Source organism: Macaca mulatta, chromosome 9 (assembly GCF_049350105.2).
Source record: "Macaca mulatta isolate MMU2019108-1 chromosome 9, T2T-MMU8v2.0, whole genome shotgun sequence".
Taxonomy (NCBI): domain Eukaryota; kingdom Metazoa; phylum Chordata; class Mammalia; order Primates; family Cercopithecidae; genus Macaca; species Macaca mulatta.
This window is the reverse complement of record NC_133414.1, coordinates 51315242-51342525: the sequence shown is the minus strand read 5'-3', so window position 1 is coordinate 51342525 and position 27284 is coordinate 51315242. Positions and strand designations below refer to the sequence as shown.

General features: G+C 39.6%; 1 protein-coding gene and 1 non-coding gene across 10 annotated transcripts in view; one reads left to right on the top strand and one right to left on the bottom strand.

Moving 5' to 3' along the window:
* Positions 1–27284, top strand: part of LOC106995720 (ribosome biogenesis protein BMS1 homolog) — a 55231-nt gene that overhangs the window by 12749 nt on the left and 15198 nt on the right. For all 9 annotated transcript variants that reach the window (XM_077945532.1, XM_077945529.1, XM_077945535.1 and 6 more), the window contains exons 10-13: positions 387–1147; positions 1338–1439; positions 2389–2546; positions 5981–6062. In XM_077945532.1, the coding sequence (XP_077801658.1) occupies positions 387–1147; positions 1338–1439; positions 2389–2546; positions 5981–6062 (1103 nt within the window). The remainder of the gene's footprint in view (positions 1–386; positions 1148–1337; positions 1440–2388; positions 2547–5980; positions 6063–27284) is intronic.
* Positions 13758–13861, bottom strand: LOC114670235 (small nucleolar RNA U13). Its single transcript, XR_003719716.1, has one exon. It is a non-coding gene; the product is annotated as a small nucleolar RNA U13 (small nucleolar RNA).

Genomic DNA, 27284 nt, shown 5'->3' with positions numbered 1-27284 from the left:
TCTTTCTGCCTTGGGCCTGGACTCAGCCATTTCTCTTAAGGATCATGTATTTTTAGCTTAGAAATTAATCAGCTTTCAAAAAAATCTACAAAACACTAACTTCCCTTTTGAGCAATTTTTTTCTAAAATTAGATTTTTGTTTTTTAAGGGTTATTCCTTTATTCTCTCTCTAAGTTTTTTTGAAGTGTGGTGTTAGGGAACCATGTCCGAGTTTGCTTATTAATTCTTCCAATGTTTATCAGATCATTTTTTCCCTATGCTATGTCATCTTAAACAATTCCTTGACATTTTCTGTTTCTTTGTATTTTTCATTGACTGTATTGCCATTTGTAGATTAGCTGATTAATGTACAAATTGAATTATTTTGTATTTCCTTGGTAATACAGGCTATTGATGCCAAAGGAGGAAAAACAAATGGACTTAAAAACTGGGCGAATGCGTCGGAAAGCCATTTTTGGAGATGAAGATGAATCTGGAGATAGTGATGATGAAGAAAATGATGAAATATCCAAAGATGACGAGTTGGAAAACGGCTCTAGTGATGAGGAAGCAGAAGAGGAGGAAAATGCTGAGATGACTGATCAGTATATGGCTGGTAAGGGCGTCAAACGATGGAAACTTGAAGAGTTGGAAGAAGACAGTGAAATGGATTTGCCAGCATTTGCTGACAGTGATGATGACCTTGAGAGGAGCTCAGCGGAAGAAGGGGAAGCAGAGGAAGCTGATGAAAGCAGTGAAGAAGAGGACTGCACTGCAGGAGAGGGGGGCATTTCAGGATCAAAGGCTGTTGGAGAAGGTAGTAAAGCAGGGCTGTCGCCAGCTAATCACCAGAGTGACCGTGTGAATCTGGAGAAGTCTTTGCTGGTGAAGAAAGCAGCTCTCCCCACTTCCGATTCTGGGCATTGCACAGCTGAAGAGGCGTTTGCATCTGAAGATGAATCTGAAGAAAGCTCCTCACTCGGTGCAGAGGAAGAGGACTCAGAAAATGAAGAGGCTGTTAGAAAAAAGCTTTCAAAGCCTTCTCAAGTGAGCAGTGGTCAGAAACTGGGGCCAAGGAACTTAATTGATGAGACCAGTGATATAGAAGATTTACTCAAAGAGGAAGAAGATTACAAGGAAGAAAATAATGATTCCAAAAAAACCTCAGGTAAGCTTAAATTTAGTTGGTTGCTGCTATCAACTTGGCTCTCGAAATGGTACCCAATGGAATGTCTCCATTTGGGGGTCTGTTGATTCTGTGATTTTGTTAACTGTTGAAATGCTGCATTGTGGATGGATCTTGAGGGAGGGGAGACATGTAAACAAGCCTAACTGGAGGTTGGCTTTGGTCGTTTCAGGTGCCCTCAAGTGGAAGGAAGACTTTTCCAGAAAGGCAGCTGAGGCCTTTCTGAGGCAGCAGCAGGCAGCTCCAAACCTCCGAAAGCTTATTTATGGGACAGGTAAAGAATTCTGGCTCAGAACTGGAAATGTTTTAGTTTCTCTGATAATTTAGATGAGGGAATTGGTTGGAGGATTGGGCTGGTATTGTTGACATCCATAATTGCTGTCCATCACATTTCATGTTTGACGGATGTCTCTAATCATCAGCTTATGAGGACTACACATTGGTCTTATAACGTAGACTTAATGGGTTTGCTGTAAAACTTGATGCAAATGCTGTCCATTGCATTATGTTATGTTCCCTATTTAAAAGTCCTTCATGAGAATTTTTTTGTAGATTAGTGCCAAAAAAATATTTCTGCCCATAAAAATATTTACTTTTTTGCTTTCTGAGAATTAGAACACTGTATAACACATTTTGTTCTCCCTTTTGCCCTTGTCCTCTGATTTTATGCTTTACTAAACTTACCTATATATTCTTTCTGGTAGAATTAATGCAAAAATAAATATATAGTGATGAACTTTACATTGTACTCCCTGGTTACTGCATGGGGAGATCAAGGCCACATGGTGAGACTTTTGGGCTCAGCCCAGTGAATTGGGAAGATTGTTGTATACTGTTTTTCATTCAGGTTTTGTCTAGGTACTCTTAGTGATGAGAGGCTCAATATTCTTTAGCGCTCTTCTTTAGTAATCTAAAGCTCAGCCTTTAAATGTCCCTTCCCTCCCTCCACCGCCAATATTCTCACTCCTTCTCAGCCTCTTAGCTGCTGCTGTGCAGGAGCGCAGGAGCCCCACACATGTACAGCAATAGCTTCCTGGCTCTCTTAATCTGTGACTGCCCTGCCCTCTCAATGCCTAACTCTTATGTGGCTATTGCCATACCCATCACAGACAGAGGCCCTCAGTTCCTGAGTTCGAAGACTCATGGCCTAACTGGTTAAAAATGATGGGTCTTCTAGGGCTCTAGTTTTTGTTCTCACTTTTCTACCATGGTGTCCTCTTTAGTGGTAGAAGATAATGAAGAAGAAGATGGTGATACCCAAGAAGAGCTTGGAGGGTTGTTTCGTGTCAACCAGCCTGACAGAGAGTGTAAGCATAAGGCTGACTCTTTGGACTGTTCTAGATTTCTTGTGGAGGCCCCCCATGACTGGGATTTAGAGGAGGTAAGGCTGGGTAGTACATTTGATTTATTAGAGAATTAGAGAATTGTTCTAGAATAAGATTATCTGATGTCAATATTGCTTACCTGTTGTTGGCTTCTCATTTTTACAGGATTACAGGTCATTCTTCCAGATATTGCAGTGGGCACTTCATGCATCCTAAACAGTAACATGTTCTGAGTTTAGTTAGACCATGTATGTGGCCCACGGAGGACAGGTTCAGCTTCCAGTGTGGACAGTAGTGTGCATCTTTATTTTGAAGCATCACACATAAGTTTTTATACATCAGATGTATTTTGTGTCTTATCACTAGGATATACATAGCACCCTTGAGTTAACATTTATAGTTCCTGCTGTTTGTAAGCATAGAGAAATCTGTGATATCTGTAAATGTTCTTCCTGCAGCTCACCACTTTGTAATCACACTGGAATTCATTTAGTACTCAAACTCACCACAGCTCACCCTCCTCTGAGACCTCTTCTCTTTCTCTCTCTCTCTTTTTGAGATATGGTCTTGTTCGGCAGCCCAGGCTGGAGTGTAGTGGCACAAGTGTATGACTCAATGCAGCCGCAGCCTCCTGGGCTCAAGAGATCTTCCCATCTCAGCCTCCAGAGTAGCTGGGACTATAGGCATGAGCCACCAGGCCTGATTAATTTTTGCATTTTTTGTAGAGATAATGTTTCACCATGTTGAGCTACTTTCGAACTCTGGGTTCGCGTGATCTTCCTGCCTTGGAACCTCCCAGAGTGCTGGGATTACAGGAGTGAACCATCGCGCCAGCCCCTTTCTCTGTATTCCCTTCTGGAATATTCTGATCTTCCAAAGGCTGCCTTCTCTTTTGTCAATTCAGTTTGGCTTAGATGTCACTTCTCACAGAGGCCCAATTGCTATCATACTGCCTATTGTAATTCGCCAGATAACACTTAGTGCACTTTATGAGATTTTATTTAACCATTTTCTATGGTGAAATTTAATACAGATATAGAAAACCACGTAAAAACAATTGTTTAGCTTAATGGGTTGCCAGAAGGTGAATACCCCTGTACTCAACACTCAGTCTGGGAAATCAAGCTTTGCTGCTCAATTGTGACACCAGCCACAGTCCCCTTCCTCCCTGTAGAAGGAGGTGTGGTCCAGCCTCTTAAGGTGATGCGTTCCTTTTCTTCCTGGTTTCTTCCTCCATGCTTCTATAAGCATCACAGTTTACTTTTACCTGATTTTCCTTACTGTTTTTCAGTCTTTTAACATTTTTAGTGAACAGTCTTTCCTTCCCATTTCTTTTTTTGGTTACATTTTATTTAATAAACCAAGTCTTTGGTCTGTAGAGTTTCTTGTATTCTGGACTTTGTGGATTGCTTTGCATCCCTCTGCAGTTTCACAGGCCCTCCTGTATTTCCTGTGAGTGGGTACTGAGCAATACTAATAGAACTTCTGTGATGAGCGGAATGTATATCTGAGCTGTGGGTTGTGGCTGCTTGTGGCTACTAAGCTCTTTAAATGTGGCTAATGAGACTGGAGAACTAAATTTTAAATTTTATTTAATCTTTGTTAAGATTAATTTAAATAGCCACGTATTTGTAGTTACCCTGTAGACAAAACATCTAGTGGTTGGACAGGATTTAAATTTGATTTTTATTTTTCAGCAAAACTGCTTCCTAAGTGGTGGTGTTTTCTCATTAGGAGGCGCATAAAGACTGGTTGTGTCCTTTTAATGATGTTAGATGTTATCAGTTGTTGGTGCTCAATGCCTAGAACCATCAATTTCTTAAGAACGTAGAGTGGTGATGTTCTATTCAATCATTTCTCTTTATGTATTAGCTGTAATACTTTAAAGAGAAACTTTTCCTCTTCTACTATTTGGTTATTCACTTCCATGTATGTAGGGTAAATGCTTGATTTTTTTTTTTTTTTTTTTTTGAGACGGAGTTTCGCTCTGTCACCCAGGCTGGAGTGCAGTGACACGATCTTGGCTCACTGCAAGCTCTGCCTCCCAGGTTCATGCCATTCTTCTGCCTCAGCCTCCCAAGTAGCTGGCCCTACAGGCTCCCGCCACCATGCCTGGCTAATTTTTTTTGTATATTTAATAGAGATGGCGTTTCACCATGTTGGTCAGGCTGGCCTCAAACTCCTGACTTTGTGATCCACCTGCCTTGGTCTCCCAAAGTGCTGGGATTACAGGAGTGAGCCACTGCTCCCAGCCCATGCTTGATTTTTTAATCAGTTTTTGGAGTGATTCTCCAAAGGATACTTGTTTGTGAGTATCACTGTGATGTCATGGATATAAATGTAGTTGATGTGCCTTGTGCTCCTGCACCTGTTATCCGTTATTGAAGCTCCTCTTTATCCCACCTGTGGCCTGTGAGCGTCTGTGCACACCAGCTCCTGAGTCCTTGTGTTACAATCGTAGTCGTTCTGGGTCAATTCTTGCTCTGTGATATGAGAGAGCACTTGGAATCACCCATAAGAAGTCCTGATTTCTTTTAGTACAAAATGGTATTTCAACATGACAGCCTAGGCATAGGAATGCTTACTGCCATGAGTTGGTCATTACTTCTAGGCCTTCTCAGCTACCCGAACCAGGAGAGTTCTTATAGATATTTCCAGTTCACATTCAGGACTACATCCGATTCATTCTTCCACTGGAGAATTATTCCCTGGTTGAATCAGAAGATGATGAAATTAGAGAATCGCATAATTATTCATTTGCTTTATACTCTCTCATTTCTCTTTTCAAAAGTGACTGTGCCATTTTACTTACTCACTGGCACTGTATGTGGGTTCCAGTTTCACCACTTCTTCACCAGCACTTGTTATTATCTGTCTTTTTGATTATAGCCATCCTAGAGAGGGTGAAATTGTGTCTCATAGTATTGACTTGCATTTCCCTGATAATGATGTTGAACATCTTTTCATGTGCTTATTGGCTATTTGTATATATTCTTCATATTGTTTGCCCATTTCAAAAATTAAATTACTTAGTTGTATGCGTTGTTTATATATTCTGGATATAAGTCCCTTATCAGATACATAATTTACAAATATCTTCTCCCATTTTATAGGAATTAAGTTTTCAAACAGACAGGTTTAGATTAACAAATAGCAAGACCAACTTTGTAAACTACTGTCTCATTGCATCGCCTTAGAAACCTTAATACAATTGAAAATTAGTTGAATTAGTAATTATCTGTTTGTTTACTTACGAGGTTAGTAGACTAGTAGTATTTAATACTTTCCCTATCTGCTGCTTAATGTGTTTTATCTCTGTAGTTATACTGTCTCCATCAAAGGTAAAGTTATTTCCTGGGCTCATTTGGAATGAGAATATTCATGAAGGTGGGAAATATTTAAAGGCAAGTCGTTGCCTACTGCCATTTCTTAGAGTTGTTTTGCTGAGTGATTGGAACATCTCACCTAAGTGCTGACTTTTCTGTGTAAGGTTATGAACAGTATCAGAGATTGCTTCGTGACTGGAAAGTGGGAAGATGATAAAGATGCAGCCAAGGTCTTAGCAGAAGATGGTAAGTGAAGAGCTGGGTTCTTCAGGAAGACTGGCTTCTCTAAACTTTATTTTCTTCTGTATCTTAGACAATAGTCAAATTGAAAATCATAGTCACTTGTGAAATGCTTTGGGGAATTCAGACAGGAGTAATGAGCCAGGTAATATTCCGGATTTTCCTTTTATGATGATCTTATTTTCTCAGTTGGCTAACTGATTTACTACATATGGACCTTAAAAGTGAGAAACTTTCCATAAATTTTAGTCATGTGTTTGTTAAAAATAGATGTTGTGTGATGTGAAAAATACAATGGCATTTATGTTTTTCTTTTCATAATAAAGGTAGTATGCATTGTAGAAAATTTAGAATGAAAAGTACATAACATACCAGAATTCTACTAACCCTTAAAAAACCTTCGTTAACCTCTTCAGTAGTTTCCTTCTAGTCATTTAAAAATCATGTGTATAAACCTTTTTAGTTGTACTTTATATAATTTTTGGCAGGAGGATTGCTTAAGTGATGTACTTTATATAAATTTTGTCATTAAATTTTTTCAAAGATTTCATATTTATTATTTAAATATCATACCATTATTGAAGTCGTAGTTTTTTCAATATCTAAGTAGTTTTGTACTTTGCTCATTTTATAAAGAACTCCACACTGAACAACTTTGAAATAATTCTTGGCTCATGCTTTTTATTTTCATAAGATAGATTCATAAGTGTTATAATTGAGTCATTTTTATGGATTACAACTGCCACATGGTTTCTTGGAAGGTCATTCTTTTTGTTTTGTCTTGAGACAGGATCTCGCTCTGTTACCCAGGCTGGAGTGCTTTGGTGTGGTCATGGCCCACTGCAACCTCAGCGTCACAGACCCAAGCCTCCTGAGTAGCTAGGACTACAGGCTTGCATCACTACACCCAGCTCATTTTAAATTTTTTTGTATAGACAGTCTTTTTATGTTGCCCAGGCTGGTCTCAAACTCCTAGGCTTAAGAGATCCTCCTGCCTCAGCCTCCTAAGTAGCTTGAACCACAAATGTATACCACCATGCCTGGCTAATTTTTAAATAGTTCGTACAGATGGGGGTCTTGCCATGTTGCCTAGGCTGGCCTTGAATTCCTGGGCTTAAGCAATCCTCGCACCTTACCTCGCACCTTAGCCTTCCAAAGTGCTGGGATTATAGGCAGGAGCCACTGTGACTAGTCTGTAGTATGTGAATGTATTCTCTCTCTCTCTCTCTCTCTCTATATATATATATATTTTGTCTGGGCTTTCAGGTTAATATCATTGATCTCTGTTGGTTCATTTATTATTACTATAATTTAGTACTCTATGTAGCTTTATCATGTTATTAAGACCCCAGTTATTAAAACTGTGTCTCAACAGTTTCTTTCTCTTTTTATTCTGCTAGGGGCTTTTTTAAGCATTCTCCTGACTATTCTCACTTGCTTATTGTTTTTTCCACAGGAACTTGAGAATCGTCTTTTGTTTTCAAAAGAAAGTGTGGTGGGTTTCTTTTTTAATCACTTTAGTGAGGTATAATTGATGGTAAACTACAGTGTTTAAAGTGTACAATTTGATAAACTTTAATATGTGAGTATACCGTCGCCACAATCAAAATAATGAACACATTTATCACCCTCACAGTTTACACCACTGTGTAACCCTCCATCCTGTCCTCTTCCATCGCCAGGTACATTCAGCTGCCTTGTGTCACTATTCAGTAGGTTGTGCCCTTTAGAATTTAATCGAAATGGGATCCTACAATATGTGCTCTTTTCTGTCTGACTTCTTTTACTCAGCATGATTATTTCAAGATTCATCCATGCTGTTGCATCTTTATTTCTTTTTGTTGGCTAATGGGTAGTCCATTGTATGATGTATAGCAATTTATTTATCTGTTAACCTGTTAATAAACAATTATTTCCAGGTTTTGGCTATTATGAGTAAGGCTGCTGTGAACATTTTTGTAGAAGTCTTTATATGAACCACTTTTATTTCTTTTGGGTAAATAAGTAGTTCAGAATGGACTAAATGGGTCATATGATAGGTACACATTTAATTTTTTAAGAAATTACCCAACTGTTTTCTAAAGTGTTTACACCATTTTCCATTGCCACCATAACTTTATGTGACTTCTGGTTGCTTCACTCTACATCTTTGCCAGTACCTGGTAGTATCAGTCTTTTTAAATTGTAGGCTTTCTTTTAGGCATAGAGTGGTATCTTGAAGTTTTAGTGACTAATGGTTTCGGGCATTTTTCCATGTGCTTATTTGCCATCTGTGTCTTCTTTGATGAAATATCTGTCCAAATTTTTTGCACATTATTTTAATTGGGTTGAATTCTAAGAAATTTTATGTATTTTTGATACAAATTCTGTATGACATGTGATATGCAATTATTTTTGCCTAGTGTGTGCCTTGTCTTTTCTATTTTTAATAGTGTTTTTCACAGAGCAAAGTATTTAATTTTGGTGTAGGTCAATTTATCAAAACAATTTTTTTCGGGGGGAATGGAGTCTTGCTCTGTCTCCCAGAGTGCAATGCGATCTCAGCTAACTGCAACCTCTGCCCACTGGGTTCAAGCTGTCCTCCTGCCTCAGCCTCCCAAGTAGCTGGGATTACAGGCGCCCGCCATCATGCCTGCCTAATTTTTGTATTTTTAGTAGAGATGGGGTTTCGCCATATTGGTCAGGTTGGTCTTGAACTCCTGACCTCAGGTGATCCACCCGCCTCAGCCTCCCAAAGTGCTGGGATTACAGGCATGAGCCACTATGCCCTGCCCAAAATTTTCTCTTATGGACTGTGCTTTTGATAGTGTATGAAAGAAATCGTTGCCTCACCCAACGTCACAAATTGTCTCATATATTCTATAAGTCTTATAGTTTCAGGTTTTACATTTAGGTCTATAATTCTTTTTGAGTTAATTTTTTATAGGGTGTTAGGTATGGATTTAGGTTCCTTTTGACATATTGATATCCACTTTTCCCAGCACCTTCTGCTGATAAACTATTTTTTTCCCTATTGAATTGCCCTGTATTGGTTGGCCATATTATGGGTGCATATTTCTGGGCTCTCTGTTCTGTTCCATTGATATATTTGTTTATTTTTATACCAATACCAACACTGTCTCTGTTACTTACAGCTTTATAATTAGTCTTGGAATTGGGTAGTTTTTAACTTTAGGTAGTTTTTCAAACTTTAGTCTCCTTTTCAAAATTGTTTTGGTTAATCTAGGTTCTTTGCATTTTCATATAAATTTTAAGATGAACATGTCAATTGCTATAAAAAAGCCCACTGCAATTTTGATTGGGATTTCATGGAACTTGTAAACAATTTGGGAAAATTGACATCTTAACCACATTGAGTTTTCTGATCTATGAACATAGTAACTCTCCATTTATCTTGTTCTTTACTTTCTCTCAGCAAGGTTTTCAGGATTCAGGTCTTATATCACTGTCAGCAATTTATTTTCATATCTACTTGTATTTATGTATGGCTAATATATAAGAAATGCAGTTGATTTTTTTATATTGGTCTTGTATCCTGCAATCTTGCTAAATTACTTGTTAGTTCTTTTTTTTTTTTTTTTTTTGAGACAGAGTCTCGTTCTGTCACCCAGGCTGGAGTGCAGTGGCATGATCTCAGCTCACCGCAGCCTCTGCCTTCCAGGTTCAAGCAATTCTCGTGCCCCAGCCTTGCGAGTAGCTGAGATTACAGGCAGCCACTACCACGCCTGGCTAGTTTTTTTATTTTTAGTAGAGACGGGGTTTTACCACGTTGGCCAGGCTAGTCTGAAACTCCTAACCTCAAGTGTGTGTTTGGAGGGGAGGGGTAAACTTTGACTAAACAGTATTCATGGTTTTCTAAGTAAATACTTCTTACTACCCCAAGGATTCTTTTTTTTTATGCTGCTTTTTCTCCTGTTCTGCCTGGGCTTCCAAGTTCTGCTTTGACCTTTCACCCTGGTCCAATCTCATATGGTTCCCCCAGTTTCTGTGCGGGATGGTTCTGGGAGCCAAGCAGGATTCTCTTTATCTACAGAAAGGCTGAGATAGATCCCAGTGGTTTTACTTTCTTTCTTTCCTATCTGGATGACTTAATTTTTCTTGCCTTACTGCCCTGGCCTAAACTTCCAGGACAGTGTGGGTTAGAAGTCAAAGTAAACATCCTTGCTTTGTCCTGATTTTGCTTATTTTCCACGTGAACGTAAGAATCGCCTTTTCTGGCTGGGCGCAGTGGCTCACGCCTATAATCCTAGTACTTTGGGAGGCCGAGGCAGGCAGATCACGAGGTCAGGAGTTTGAGATCAGCCTGGCCTGGTGAAAGCCTGTCTCTACTAAAAATATAAAAATTAGCTGAGCATGGTGGCACATGCCTATAATCCTAGCTACTCAGGAGGCTGAGGCAGGAGAATTCCTTGAACCCAGGAGGCGGAGGTTGCAGTGAGCTGAGATCGCGCCACTGCAGTCCAGCCTGGGCAACAGTGCGAGACTCCGTCTCAGAAAAAAAAAAAAAAGAATCACCTTTTCTATTTCCAAAAGAAAAGTTTGTGGTACGTTTTTTCCTAATTAAACTTTTAAGTTTGAGGTAATTGTAGATTGACATGCACTTGTAAGAACGAATACAGAGAGATCTCCTGTATCTTATACTATAGCACTATCTATATATATGTACTGTGTATACTGTGTGTACTGTAATACAAGGTCACAGCCTGGATGCCAGCATTGATACAATCTGCTGATCCTCTGTAGATTTTTCCAGTTTTGCCTGTGTCTGTGTGTGTTTTACGTTTGTGTGTATATACTTCTGTGCTCTTTTATCACATGTGTAGGTTTGTGTGTCTACCAACAGTTAAGATACAGAGCAGTTCCATCACAAGAATCGCTTGTATTGCTGTTTTATAAACACACCCACGCCCCTGCTGTTCCCCAGCCCCCAGTTCCTTCCCTTGTGAACCATAATGTGTTTTCTGTTTCTACAATTTTGTCATCTTCAAGAATGTTAAATAAACAGAATAATACAGCCTATAACCTTTTGTGAGGGGCTTTTCTTCACTCAGCATAATTTCCTGGAGATCCATTCAAGTTGGTACATATACCACAGTTCATTCCTTTTTATTGCTGAGTAGTGCTGCATTATGTGGATGTACCGGTTTGTTTAACCATTCATCTAAGATCAAGCTGGATTGTTTTCAGTTTGTTTTGTTTTGTTTTCAGACAGGGTCTTGCTCTGATGCCCAGTCTGGGTGCAGTGGTGTGGTATTGGCTCACTGTAGCCTCGACCTCCTAGGCTCAAGTAATCTTCCCACATCAGCACCCCCAAGGAGCTGGGACTACAGGCATGCACCACCGTGCCTGGCTAATATTTTTTTATTTGTTTGTTTGTTTTATAGAGACAGGATCTTGCTGTGTTGCTCAGGCTGGTCTTGAACTCCTGGCCTATTTTCAATTTTTGCCTGTTAGAATTGAGCTACTATGAACATTTGTATACAGGTTTTTGTGTAAATATGCACTTCCCATTTTTCTGGGAAATAAATGCCCAATAATGCAATTGCTGGGTCATATGGTAATTGCACAGTTTCATAGGAGACTGCCAGAGTAGTTGGGCCATTTGATGTTTCTACCAGCAATTATGTGAGTGATCCAATTTCTTTACATCCTTGCCAATGTGTGGTGTTCTCGTTGTTTATTCTAGCTAGTCTAATAGGTATGTGATATTTCATTGTGGTTTTAAGTTACACTTCCCCAGTGGCTAATAATGGTGAGCATTTTTTCATGCGTTTATTTGCATTTTTATATCTTCTATACAGATAAAAAATGTCTGGGGATGTCTTTTTTTTTTGCACTTTTAAAAATTGGGTTGCATTGGGTACTGTGAGTTCATTATATATTAACTCCATTGTCAGATGTGTGATTTGCAGATACTTCTCCTAGTCTGTAGTTTTCATTTTCTTAACGGGGCCTTTCACAGAGCAAAAGTTTTTATTTTTGATGAAATCCAATTTGCCAGTTTTTTTGTTTTTTGTTTTAGGGAATATGAAACTTGTATCAAGTCTGGGAATTATTTCCTATTCTTTGATCCTGAAGTTTTTCTCCTATGTTGTTTTCTAAAAGTTTTTCAGTATTTTTTGTTTTCTCTTTACACTCATGATCTATTTTGATTTTTTCATTTTATAAGATATGAGGCTTAGGTCAAGGTTTGTATTTTCGCCTGCGGTTGAATAATTTTTCTAGCACCATTTATTTTATTGAATTGCTTTTGACTTTTGTAAAAAGTTAGTTGAGCATCTTTGTGTGAATCTATTTCTGGGTTCTCTTGTATTCCACTGACTTCATGTATCAATCCTTTGGTCAGTACGACCCTTGCTGTCTAGGTTCCTGTAGCTTTATAGTGAGTGTTAATGTTGAGTAGAGTGACTCCTCTTACTTTATTCTTCTTTTTCAAGATTGGTTAAGCTATCCCAAGGCTTGTGACTTTCCATATAAATTTTAGAATAAACTTGTTTATGTCTACAACAACTTAGCTGGGATTTTGATAGGGATTGCATTAAACCATAGATCAGTTTGAGGGGAGAATCTTTTTCTATTTTGAGTATTAAAATATATGAACACAGTATATTTATTCATTTTAGTTTTTTATTTCTTTCATCAGTATTACAATTTTCAGCATACTGGTTGAGAATATGTTTTGATAAGTTTAGACCTAAGTATTTCATTTTGATTGATTTTCATTTGTTTATCTTTTATCCTGCTAAACTCATTTATTAGTTGTAGAAGGATTTTGTGTTGTTTCGTCTTTGTAGATTGCCTGGTATTGTCTACACAGACAGTTGTGTAGAAAACATAGAGACAGTGTTATTTCTTTATTTTCAACCTGTGTGGCTTTATGGCTTTTCCTTCTTTTTTTTTTTTTTTTAGTTAAATTTTTTGGGGGTAGTGATGGGGTCTCACTATGTTGCTCAGACTGCTCTCAAACTCCTGAACTCCAGTGATCTGCCTGCCTCAGCCTCCCAGAGTGCTGGGATTACAGGCGTGAGCAACCACACCCGGCCTTCTTTCTGTTTTAAATTTTTCTGCCTTAATTCTGTGACTGGACTTTTAGTACAATGTGGAGTAAGAGTGCTGGGAGTGGACTTCCTATGTTGTTCCCAATCTTTTCACTGTTATTTATTTATTGTCATGATTGGATGTTGAATTTTGTCTAATGCCTTTTGGTGTCAGTTGATATGATCATCTGGATATGGGTTTCATTCTTTACTCTTTTGATATAGATTACACTGATCCTTTTATTTTTTGAGACACAGTCTTCCTCTGTCACCCAGGCTGGAGTACAGTGGTGCGATCATGGCTCACTGCAGCCTTGACCTCCTGTGCTCCAGTGATCCTCCTTCCTCCACCACCCAAGTAGCTGGGACTACACTTGTGTGCTATCATGCCTGGCTAATTTTTTTTTTTTTTTTTTTTGTAGAGCCGGGTCTTACTGTGTTGCCTAGGCTGGTCTTGGCTTCAAGGGAACTCTTGGCTTCAAGGGGTCCTGCCACTTCAGCCTCCCAAGCATTAGGTTTACAGGCAGGAGCCATCGCATCTGGCTTGATTAATTTTTTGAATGTCAAAGCAGTCTTGTATTCCTGGAATAACTCTCACTTGATCATGAATGAAAATGAAGATACAACATATGGAAATATGTGTGTTCTTTGTTTTTTCTTTTCATGTCAGATGGTTAATGTGCTAATGTTGTAACAAGGGTCAAGGGTGGCATATCCCACATATATGCATGAATACCCAGTCATCACACTTATGAACTATGAAAAGATCGCCATGTGAAAATTTTTAAACAAATCTTTTTATGTGTTGTTGGATTCCATTTGATAGTATTTTGTTGAGGACTTTTTCATTCATGAGCGATATTGGTCTGTGGGTTTTTTGTTTTGTTTTGTTTTTTCTTTTTGTGGGGGTACTGTCTTCATCTGATTTTGGCATTGGGATAATACTAGCCTCATAAAAAGAGTTGCAAAGTGTTCCCTATTCTGTTTTCTGGAGGAGTTTGCATAGAATTGGGATGAATTCTTTAAATATTTGGTGTAATTCTGCAGTGAAACCATCTGTGCCTGGAGATTTCTTGTTCCAGAAGCTCTTAATTACAAATTTTATGTCTTTAATGGTTATAAGACGATTCAGATTATCTATTTCATCTTGCCTGAATTTTGGTAGTTTATGATTTTCAAGGTATTTCAAGTCCTGTTAGGGAAGTGGAAGTTGCACTGAGTGCCTTGAAGAGACCAGCTTGAGTAGTCTGAGGGTGATGTTTCGAGTATTTGCTTAACACTCTTTAACGGCTGCGGGAGCCTTTTTGATAACCCCTGTTTTATTCGTGATGTTGTTGGTTTGTGTCTTCTCTGTTTTTATCTTTGTCGTAAAATTTATTAGTTTTGTTGATTCTATTCAAATAACCAGCTTTTTGTTTCATTGCTTTTCTCTGTTTTTCTGTTTTCAATTTTATTGATTTCTGCCCTTTATTTTTTATTTATTTAGTTTTTTTTTTTTTTTTGAGACTGAGTTTCACTCTTGTTGCCCAGGCTGGAGTGCAATGGCACGATCTTGGCTCCCTGCAACCTCCGCCTCTGGGTTCAAGTGATTCTCCTGCCTCAGCTTCCCGAGTAGCTGGGATTCCAAACATGCACCACCACGCACAGCTAATTTTTTGTTATTTTTTGTAGAGACGGGTTTCTCCATGTTGGTCAGGCTGGTCTCAAACTCCCTACCTCAGGTGATCCACCCGCCTTGGCCTCCCAAAGTGCTGGGATTACAGGCATGAGCCACCACGCCCGGCCAATTTCTGCCCTTATTATTTCTATTCTTCTGTTTGGGGTTTGTTAATCTTGAAGTTTCTTAGGTTATTGGTTTATCTTTTCTCATTTCTAATGTGAGCATTTAGTGCTTAAGTTTCCTTCTCTGTACTGCTGTGCTGTACCCCACAAATGTTCATGTGTTGTATTTTCATTCATATTTCCTTTGGGACTTCTTTTTGGCCCATGCATTATTTATATATATGTTGTTTTAATTATCAAGTATTTAGAGAGTTTCCTGTCTTTCTGTTATAGATTTCTAGCTTGATTACATTATGTTCTGAGAACATATTCTTATGATTTGAATTCTTGTAGATTTGCTGTGATTTCTTTTATTGCCCCAAATGTATTTCATCTTGGTAGATTTCTGTTGGCTTTAAAAATGTGTGTATTTTACTGTTGGGGAGTGGGGTGTTGTACAGATGTCAGATTTTGCTGGTTGACTATTCAGATCTTTTGTAAATCCTTACTCCTTTGCTGCCTAGTTTCACTCTGTCACTTATGCTAGAGTGCAGTGGCACGAACATGACTCACTGCAGCCTTGACCTCCTAGGCTCAAGCAGTTCCCCTGGCTTAACCTCCTGAGTAGCTGGTACTATAGGTGTGTGCCGCCATACCTGGCTAAATTTAAAATTTTTTGGAGAGACAGGGCCTTGCTATGTTTCCCATGCTCAAACTCCTGGCCACAAGCAGTCCTTTGTCTTGGCCTCCCAGAGTGCTGGGATTACAGGCATGAGCCACTGCGCCCAACCTCTGCCTAGTTTTAACAGTTGCTGAGAGGAGGATGTTGAAGTAGATGTCTTCTTGGTGGGTTAATCCTTTTGTCATTAAGCAGTTGTTATGGTCACTTCCTTTTCACGCCATTGGTGAAGGAGGGGTCCCTGCCCTAAAGTGTAGGAGATGGCTGAACACAACACCTGGTGTGGATGGATGAGATTGACAGCAGTGTTTTAGTCACATATACCCACAGCTCAGAGGAGGACACTGAATGCCACACAGGGTCAGATGGGCACCGTACTCTGTAGCGGAGTGAGGGCTGGGGTCTGAGGAGGCAGGCAGGCTTGGTAGTAACAAGAGCGCACAATGACTAATGGTTCCTGAGGGGGAATGCAGTTGGCTTGTTTGAATAAATTCATGGGCTGGCAGACAGGTGAAGTGAAACTTCTTAGGCTGAGGTGCAGCTGCTCTGGCTGATAAAAGAACTAGCCAGGTGGGGAGCCTTTCCTGCTGGGTGGCAGGGTAGGAGCTGTCTGTCAGAAACAGGAAAACCCATGGCTAGGCCTTTGGGGCCCTGTAAGGCTCAAAGATGTCAAGGCAGCATAGGAAATTTTATTATCTTAAAATTCAGCAAAGACCCTCTCTCCAGCTCTGGTAAATTATTTTGCTTGAAGTCTACTTCATGAGATATTAATATATTCATTCCTGCTTCCTTAAAAAATTAATGATTATATAAGATATCTTTCTCCACTCTTCTACTTTCAGCCTACTTAGGTCCTTATGTGAGTTTGAAGTTTCTTATGAACAGTATCTAGTTGGGCCATGTGTTTATTATAGGCTCTTCATCAATCTGTCTTTTGGTTTATTTAGACCATTTACATTTAAGGTGCTTATTGTTACATAATTGCTTATATCTGATGTTTTTATTATTTGCTTTTTTGTTTCCTTTTTCTTTAGCTCCATCTTGATCTATTTCTATATAATGTTGTTGCGTGTACCTCTTTGTATAGTCTTAAAGTGTTTGCTCTGGATGTTACAATATGCGTTGTAATATAGTAGTCCACTGGTACCAGTATTTACCACTTCAAAGTGTGGAAACCTGCCTTGCATTTATGTCTCTTTACCTTTTCCACTCTTTTTTTTTTTTTTTAATTAATTAATTAATTAATTAATTAATTTATTATTATTATACTTTAAGTTGTAGGGTACATGTGCATAACGTGCAGGTTTGTTACATATGTATACTTGTGCCATGTTGGTGTGCTGCACCCATCAACTCATCATTTACATCAGGTATAACTCCCAATGCAATCCCTCCCCCTCCCCCCTCCCCATGATAGGCCCCTGTGTGTGATGTTCCCCTTCCTGAGTCCAAGTGATCTCATTGTTCAGTTCCCACCTATGAGTGAGAACATGCGGTGTTTGGTTTTCTGTTCTTGTGATAGTTTGCTAAGAATGATGGTTTCCAGCTGCATCCATGTCCCTACAAAGGACGCAAACTCATCCTTTTTTATGGCTGCATAGTATTCCATGGTGTATATGTGCCACATTTTCTTAATCCAATCTGTCACTGATGGACATTTGGGTTGATTCCAAGTCTTTGCTATTGTGAATAGTGCTGCAATAAACATACGTGTGCATGTGTCTTTATAGCAGCATAATTTATAATCCTTTGGGTATATACCCAGTAATGGGATGGCTGGGTAATATGGTACATCTAGTTCTAGATCCTTGAGGAATCGCCAAACTGTTTTCCATAATGGTTGAACTAGTTTACAATCCCACCAACAGTGTAAAAGTGTTCCTATTTCTCCACGTCCTCTCCAGCACCTGTTGTTTCCTGACTTTTTAATGATTGCCATTCTAACTGGTATGAGATGGTATCTCATTGTGGTTTTGATTTGCATTTCTCTGATGGCCAGTGATGATGAGCATTTTTTCATGTGTCTGTTGGCTGTATGAATGTCTTCTTTTGAGAACTGTCTGTTCATATCCTTTGCCCACTTTTTGATGGGGTTGTTTGTTTTTTTCTTGTAAATTTGTTTGAGTTCTTTGTAGGTTCTGGATATTAGCCCTTTGTCAGATGAGTAGATTGCAAAAATTTTCTCCCATTCTGTAGGTTGCCTGTTCACTCTGATGGTAGTTTCTTTTGCCGTGCAGAAGCTCTTTAATTTAATGAGATCCCATTTGTCAATTTTGGCTTTTGCTGCCGTTGCTTTTGATGTTTTAGACATGAAGTCTTTGCCCATGCCTATGTCCTGAATGGTATTACCTAGGTTTTCCTCTAGGATTTTTATGGTATTAGGTCTAACATTTAAGTCTCTAATCCATCTTGAATTAATTTTCGTATGAAGAGTAAGGAAAGGATCCAGTTTCAGCTTTGTACTTATGGCTAGCCAATTTTCCCAGCACCATTTATTAAATAGGGAATCCTTTCCCCATTTCTTGTTTCTCTCAGGTTTGTCAAAGATCAGATGGCTGTAGATGTGTGGTATTATTTCTGAGGACTCTGTTCTGTTCCATTGGTCTATATCTCTATTTTGGTACCAGTACCATGCTGTTTTGGTTACTGTAGCCTTGTAGTATAGTTTGAAGTCAGGTAGCGTGATGCCTCCAGCCTTGTTCTTTTGACTTAGGATTGTCTTGGAGATGCGGGCTCTTTTTTGGTTCCATATGAACTTTAAAGCAGTTTTTTCCAATTCTGTGAAGAAACTCATTGGTAGCTTGATGGGGATGGCATTGAATCTATAAATTACCTTGGGCAGTATGGCCATTTTCACGATATTGATTCTTCCTATCCATGAGCATGGTATGTTCTTCCATTTGTTTGTGTCCTCTTTTATTTCACTGAGCAGTGGTTTGTAGTTCTCCTTGAAGAGGTCCTTTACATCTCTTGTAAGTTGGATTCCTAGGTATTTTATTCTCTTTGAAGCAATTGTGAATGGAAGTTCATTCATGATTTGGCTCTCTGTTTGTCTGTTACTGGTGTATAAGAATGCTTGTGATTTTTGCACATTAATTTTGTATCCTGGCACAAGACAGGGATGCCCTCTCTCACCACTCCTATTCAACATAGTGTTGGAAGTTCTGGCTAGGACAATTAGGCAAGAGAAAGAAATCAAGGGTATTCAGTTAGGAAAAGAAGAAGTCAAATTGTCCCTGTTTGCAGATGACATGATTGTATATTTAGAAAACCCCATTGTCTCAGCCCAAAATCTCCTTAAGCTGACCTTTTCCACTCTTATAAATCACTGACTTGAGTATTAGGTTGTGGTATAGTTTTTGTTTGAGTCGTCAAATGTGATTTTAAGAACTATGGATTGTCTAGTGTGAGGTTTCCACATTTCTGGTCTTTCCTTTGTCCCTCCTCCCATAGTCCCATATTCATCCCTTCTGCATAAGAACTTTCTGTAGTCATTTTTTTATTTTGATTTTTTTTGTTTTAATTTTTTGTGTAGTGGAAATGACAGAATATATTTCTGTAGCCACTTTTTAGCATTTCTAAATTTACCAGTGACAAATTCCTATATTCTCTTCCTCTGAGAATGTCTTTATTTCTCTCTTCATTTCTGAAGGGTAGTTTCATGGGATATATAATTTGTAGCCAACAGGTTTTTTTGTTTTTTTTTTTTGTTTGTTTTTAAGCACTTAAAAATGTTGTGCCACTTCCTTCTGGCCTCCATGATTTTAGAGGAGAAATACACTGGCATTTGAGTTGGTGTGTCCCTGCTGGCATTCTCCCTTTTTTGATCTTTGTTTTTAGTTTTGAAAGTTTAATCAGTGTTGCTTTCTTTTGGTATACTTCCAGGTTTGCTCCACTTCTTGAATCTGTAAGTTTATATCTTTCACCAAATGTGGGAAGCATCAGGAATTAGTTATTTGCATGCTTTCGCAGCTCTGGTCTCCTATGGGACTCAGATAACATAAATGCGGGGTCTTTTGTTATTGTCCCACAGGTCCGTGCAGCTCTCTTCATTTGTTTTCAGGTTATTTTCTCTCTGTTTTTCAGACTGGGTGAATTCTGTTGATCAGGTTTCAGCTTCTCTGATTCTGTCCTCTGTCATCTCCACTTTTACTCAATAGAGCCCATCCAGATAGATTTTTTTTTTTTAATTCTGTTACTGTATTTTATATTTCTGTAATTTCCATTTGATTCTTCTTCAGTTTCTTTGCTGACATTTTCAGTTCTTTGTTTGTTGCCATAGGATTTGTAGTTGCTTGTTGAAGCATTTTTATACTGACTGCTATAAGCGATGATGGTTCCAACATCTGCCTATGTAATTTTTTTATTTTTGCAGGCAGTCCTGTTTCGGTTTAGTCTATAGGTCCTGGTCTACTTTGTGGGCTGTAATTCCATTGACAATTTAATTTCAGAGCCTTCATGGTGTTATTTTGGTCTGTTTGGCATATCTGGTATCACTGGGGTTCTCCCACCAGTCCCTGCTGATGCCCACCTGAGGGAACAGGGGAGCTGCCCCAGGCTGGGCCACCTGCTGCAGCTAGGTGGGTGGGGAATGGTGGTTGTCTTGGTGTGTGGAGCTGGTTTTCTTGTTGTGGGGAAGATCTCCTTTGATCTGGGAGGACTGAGTCTGCCTGGGTTGCCTTCTATTGCTACCTTGGGAGTTGGGAGACTCTGGGCCTGGGTCACCTTCCTGTTGGATGAGGTCCAAGGAGACACCTGGCCGCTATACATTCCCTAGTCCTAGAGTCTGTCAGCAGCCTTTTTCTTTCCACCTTTCAGAATTCTCCACTGATCGTCTCCTGTCTAGGTAACCTAGAGTTTAGGTTACACTTTTTAGGAGGGAATAATGTGTTATCTTCTCTAGATCAGAAATCCTTAGTGGTGGTTTTGGGTTGTAACTGTGCTAAAAGGAGAATTGGCGTATTTGTGAAGTCGAGTCTTTCTTTTGAAATGAGAACATATCATTATTCCGTAGATAATATTTACAACACCTACTTCCTTGGGTTGAAGAATGTGGTTAAGCTTAGGAAAGTACTTAATGCAGTGCCTGGTGTGCAGAGCACATACGAGTGTTGGTGGTGATACTATTCCTTTCATCCTTTGGTAGCATATTAAAGCTTTTCTTCTTTTTTTTTTTTTTTTAAATAAAGTTCCGGTGCATTTCTTGTTAGGTTTATTCCTATTTTATCCTTTTTTGCTTTTATTACAAATAGGCGCTTCCTATCTATTATAACTTCTACCTGGTTCTTTGGCCCTTAAGTGAAAATGTTTTAATAGCCTTCTAACCATTGCTCTCCCAAATGAGTTTTAACTTGCCTGTTTCTTTTGTTTTCCTTTTTTTAAGACAGGGTCTCACTCTGTCACCCAGGCCAGAGTTCAGTGACGCAATTATGGCTCACTGCAACCTCTGCCTCCCAGGCCCCCAAAGTGCTGGGTTTACAGTCATGAGCCACTGCACGCAGCCTTACTTGTCTATTTCTTTTAAGAATGGGAACTGTAATTGAGCCCAGAGCTCCAAAAACAAATGAAGGAATGAATGAGTGAATAAGCTCTTCCCATGGGTTTGGTGTGGTTTGGGGCTCTACTCTTTTTTTTTTTTTGGGAGGGGGGTAGGCAGGGATTCTTTTTTTTTTTTTTTTTTTTTTATTATACTTTAAGTTCTAGGGTACATGTGGATAACGTGCAGGTTTGTTACATATGTATACTTGTGCCATGTTGGCGTGCTGCACCCATCAACTCGTCAGCACCCATCAACTTGTCATTTACATCAGGTATAACTCCCAATGCAATCCCTTCCCCCTCCCCACTCCCCGTGATAGGCCCTGGTGTGTGATGTTCCCCTTCCCGAGTCCAAGTGATCTCATTGTTCAGTTCCCACCTATGAGTGAGAACATGCGGTGTTTGGTTTTCTGTTCTTGCGATAGTTTGCTGAGAATGATGGTTTCCAGCTGCATCCATGTCCCTACAAAGGACACAAACTCATCCTTTTTTATGGCTGCATAGTATTCCATGGTGTATATGTGCCACATTTTCTTAATCCAATCTGTCACTGATGGACATTTGGGTTGATTCCAAGTCTTTGCTATTGTGAATAGTGCCGCAATAAACATACGTGTACATGTGTCTTTATAGCAGCATGATTTATAATCCTTTGGGTATATACCCAGTAATGGGATGGCTGGGTCATATGGTACTTCTAGTTCTAGATCCTTGAGGAATCGCCAAACTGTTTTCCATAATGGTTGAACTAGTTTACAATCCCACCAACAGTGTAAAAGTGTTCCTATTTCTCCACGTCCTCTCCAGCACCTGTTGTTTCCTGACTTTTTAATGATTGCCATTCTAACTGGTGTGAGATGGTATCTCATTGTGGTTTTGATTTGCATTTCTCTGATGGCCAGTGATGATGAGCATTTTTTCATGTGTCTGTTGGCTGTATGAATGTCTTCTTTTGAGAACTGTCTGTTCATATCCTTTGCCCACTTTTTGATGGGGTTGTTTTTTTCTTGTAAATTTGTTTGAGTTCTTTGTAGGTTCTGATATTAGCCCTTTGTCAGATGAGTAGATTGCAAAAATTTTCTCCCATTCTGTAGGTTGCCTGTTCACTCTGATGGTAGTTCCTTTTACTGTGCAGAAGCTCTTTAGTTTAATGAGATCCCATTTGTCAATTTTGGCTTTTGTTGCTGTTGCTTTTGGTGTTTTAGACATGAATTCCTTGTCCATGCCTATGTCCTGAATGGTATTACCTAGGTTTTCTTCTAGGGTTTTTATGGTATTAGGTCTAACATTTAAGTCTCTAATCCATCTTGAATTAATTTTTGTATAAGGAGTAAGGAAAGGATCCAGTTTCAGCTTTGTACTTATGGCTAGCCAATTTTCCCAACACCATTTATTAAATAGGGAATCCTTTCCCCATTTCTTGTTTTTCTGAGGTTTGTCAAAGATCAGATGGCTGTAGATGTGTGGTATTATTTCTGAGGACTCTGTTCTGTTCCATTGGTCTATATCTCTATTTTGGTACCAGTACTATGCTGTTTTGGTTACTGTAGCCTTGTAGTATAGTTTGAAGTCAGGTAGCGTGATACCGCCAGCTTTGTTCTTTTGACTTAGGATTGTCTTGGCAATGCGGGGTCTTTTTTGGTTCCATATGAACTTTAAAGCAGTTTTTTCCAATTCTGTGAAGAAACTCAATGGGAGCTTGATGGGGATGGCATTGAATCTATAAATTACCTTGGGCAGTATGGCCATTTTCACGATATTGATTCTTCCTATCCATGAGCATGGTATGTTCTTCCATTTGTTTGTGTCCTCTTTTATTTCACTGAGCAGTGGCTTGTAGTTCTCCTTGAAGAGGTCCTTTACATCCCTTGTAAGTTGGATTCCTAGGTATTTCATTCTCTTTGAAGCAATTGTGAATGGAAGTTCATTCATGATTTGGCTCTCTGTTTGTCTGTTACTGGTGTATAAGAATGCTTGTGATTTTTGCACATTAATTTTGTATCCTGAGACTTTGCTGAAGTTTCTTATCAGCTTAAGGAGATTTTGGGCTGAGACAATGGGGTTTTCTAAATAGACAATCATGTCATTTGCAAACAGGGACAATTTGACTTCTTCTTTTCCTAACTGAATACCCTTGATTTCTTTCTCTTGCCTGATTGCCCTAGCCAGAACTTCCAACACTATGTTGAATACGAGTGGTGAGAGAGGGCATCCCTGTCTTGTGCCAGTTTTCAAAGGGAATTTTTCCAGTTTTTGCCTATTCAGTATGATATTGGCTGTGGGTTTGTCATAAATAGGTCTTATGATTTTGAGATACGTTCCATCAATACCCAATTTATTGAGCGTTTTTAGCATGAAGGGCTGTTGAATTTTGTCAAAGGCCTTTTCTGCATCTATTGAGATAATCATGTGGTTTTTGTCTTTGGTTCTGTTTATAGTCTGGATTACGTTTATTGACTTGCCTATGTTGAACCAGCCTTGCATCCCAGGGATGAAGCCCCCTTGATCATGGTGGATAAGCTTTTTGATGTGCTGCTGAATCCGGTTTGCCAGTATTTAATTGAGGATTTTTCCATCGATGTTCATCAGGGATATTGGTCTAAAATTCTCTTTTTTTGTTATGTCTCTGCCAGGCTTTGGTATCAGGATGATGTTGGCCTCATAAAATGAGTTAGGGAGGATTCCCTCTTTTTCTATTGATTGGAATAGTTTCAGAAGGAATGGTACCAGCTCCTCCTTGTACCTCTGGTAGAATTCAGCTGTGAATCCATCTGGTCCTGGTCTTTTTTCCGTTGGTAGGCTATTAATTATTGCCTCAGTTTCAGAGCCTGCTGTTGGTCTATTCAGGAATTCAGCTTCTTCCTGGTTTAGTCTTGGGAGAGTGTAAGTGTCCAGGAAATTATCCATTTCTTCTAGATTTTCTAGTTTATTTGCGTAGAAGTGTTTATAGTATTCTCTGATGGTAGTTTGTATTTCTGTGGGGTCGGTGGTGATAACCCCTTTATCATTTTTTATTGCGTCTATTTGATTGTTCTCTCTTTTCTTCTTTATTAGTCTTGCTAGTGGTCTATCAATTTTGTTGATCTTTTCCAAAAACCAACTTCTGGATTCATTGATTTTTTGGAGGGTTTTTTGTGTCTCTATCTCCTTCAGTTCTGCTCTGATCTTAGTTATTTCTTGCCTTCTGCTAGCTTTTGAATGTGTTTGCTCTTGCTTCTCTAGTTCTTTTAATTGTGATGTTAGAGTGTCAATTTTAGATCTTTCCAACTGTCTCTTGTGTGCATTTAGTGCTATAAATTTCCCTCTACACACTGCTTTAAATGTGTCCCAGAGATTCTGGTATGTTGTATCTTTGTTCTCATTGGTTTCAAAGAACATCTTTATTTCTGCCTTCATTTCGTTATGTACCCAGTAGTCATTCAGGAGCAGGTTATTCAGTTTCCATGTAGTTGAGCGGTTTTGATTGAGTTTCTTAGTCCTGAGTTCTAGTTTGATTACAGTGTGGTCTGAGAGACAGTTTGTTATAATTTCTGTTCTTGTACATTTGCTGAGGAGTGCTTTACTTCCAATTATGTGGTCAATTTTGGAATAAGTGTGATGTGATGCTGAGTAGAATGTATATTCTGTTGATTTGGGGTGGAGAGTTCTGTAGATGTCTATTAGGTCTGCTTGCTGCAGAGATGAGTTCAATTCCTGGATATCCTTGTTAACTTTCTGTCTCGTTGATCTGTCTAATGTTGACAGTGGGGTGTTGAAGTCTCCCATTATTATTGTATGGGAGTCTAAGTCTCTTTGTAAGTCTTTAAGGACTTGCTTTATGAATCTGGGTGCTCCTGTATTGGGTGCATATATATTTAGGATAGTTAGCTCTTCCTGTTGAATTGATCCCTTGACCATTATGTAATGGCCTTCTTTGTCTCTTTTGATCTTTGATGGTTTAAAGTCTGTTTTATCAGAGACTAGTATTGCAACCCCTGCTTTTTTTTGTTCTCCATTTGCTTAGTAGACCTTCCTCCATCCCTTTATTTTGAGTCTATGTATGTCTCTGCATGTGAGATGGGTCTCCTGAATACAGCAAACTGATGGGTCTTGACTCTTTATCCAGTTTGCCAGTCTGTGTCTTTTAATTGGAGCATTTAGTCCATTTACATTTAAGGTTAAGATTGTTATGTGTGAACTTGATCCTGCCATTATGATATTAACTGGTTATTTTGCTCGTTAGTTGATGCAGTTTATTCCTAGCCTTGATGGTCTTTACATTTTGGCATGTTTTTGCAATGGCTGGTACCGGTTGTTCCTTTCCATGTTTAGTGCTTCCTTCAGGGTCTCTTGTAAGGCAGGCCTGGTGGTGACAAAATCTCTAAGCATTTGCTTATCTGTAAAGGATTTTATTTCTCCTTCACTTATGAAACTTAGTTTGGCTGGATATGAAATTCTGGGTTGAAAATTCTTTTCTTTAAGAATGTTGAATATTGGCCCCCACTCTCTTCTGGCTTGTAGAGTTTCTGCCGAGAGATCTGCTGTTAGTCTGATGGGCTTCCCTTTGTGGGTAACCCGACCTTTCTCTCTGGCTGCCCTTAAGATTTTTTCCTTCATTTCAACTTCCGTGAATCTGGCAATTATGTGTCTTGGAGTTGCTCTTCTCGAGGAGTATCTTTGTGGCGTTCTCTGTATTTCCTGAATTTGAATGTTGGCCTGCCCTAGTAGGTTGGGGAAGTTCTCCTGGATGATATCCTGAAGAGTGTTTTCCAGCTTGGTTCCATTTTCCCCCTCACTTTCAGGCACCCCAGTCAGACATAGATTTGGTCTTTTTACATAATCCCATACTTCTTGCAGGCTTTGTTCATTTCTTTTTCTTCTTTTTTCTTTAGGTTTCTCTTCTCGCTTCATTTCATTCATTTGATCCTCAATCGCTGATACTCTTTCTTCCAGTTGATCGAGTCAGTTACTAAAGCTTGTGCATTTGTCACGTATTTCTCGTGTCATGGTTTTCATCTCTGTCCTTTCGTTTATGGCCTTCTCTGCATTCATTATTCTAGTTATCCATTCTTCCACATTTTTTTCAAGATTTTTAGTTTCTTTGCACTGGGTACGTAATTCCTCCTTTAGCTCTGAGAAGTTTGATGGACTGGAGCCTTCTTCTCTCATCTCGTCAAAGTCATTCTCCGTCCAGCTTTGATCCGTTGCTGGCGATGAGCTGCGTTCCTTTGCAGGGGGCAATGCGCTCTTATTTTTTGAATTTCCAGCTTTTCTGCCCTGCTTTTTCCCCATCTTTGTGGTTTTACCTGCCTCTGGTCTTTGATGATGGTGACGTACTGATGGGGTTTTGGTGTGGGTGTCCTTCCTGTTTGTTACTTTTCCTTCTAACAGTCAGGACCCTCAGCTGTAGGTCTGTTGGAGATTGCTTGAGGTCCACTCCAGACCCTGTTTGCCTGGTTATCAGCAGCAGAGGCTGCAGAAGATAGAATATTGCTGAACAGCGAGTGTACCTGTCTGATTCTTGCTATGGAAGCTTCCTCTCAGGGGTGTACTCCACCGTGTGAGATGTGGGGTGTCGGTCTGCCCCTAGTGGGGGATGTCTCCCAGTTAGGCTACTCAGGGGTCAGGGACCCACTTGAGCAGGTAGTCTGTCCATTCTCAGATCTCAACCTCCGTGTTGGGAGATCCACTGCTCACTTCAAAGCTGTCAGACCGAGTCATTTGTGTCTGCAGAGGTTTCAGCTGCTTTTTGTTGTTGTTGTTGTTGTTGTTGTTGTTTAGCTGTGCCCTGTCCCCAGAGGTGGAGTCTACAGAGACAGGCAGGACTCCTTGAGCTGCTGTGAGCTCCACCCAGTTGGAGCTTCCCAGCCGCTTTGTTTATCTACTTAAGCCTCAGCAATGGTGGGCGCCCCTCCCCCAGCCTCGCTGCTGCCTTGTGGGGGGACTGCTGTGCTAGCAATGAGGGAGGCTCCGTGGGCATGGGACCCTCCCGGCCAGGTGTGGGATTTAGTCTCCTAGTGTGCTCGTTTGCTAAGATCCTTGGTAGAGCGCAGTATTGGGGTGGGAGTTACCCGATTTTCCAGGTGTTGTATGTCTCAGTTCCCCTGGCTAGGAAAAGGGATCTGGGGCTCTACTCTTAATCTAAATGCTATGTTTTATATAATCTAAGATTTCCCCTAGGTGTGTTACACGATTGTGTTGTGTTGAACTTACATTGAGACTCCTTTTCACATG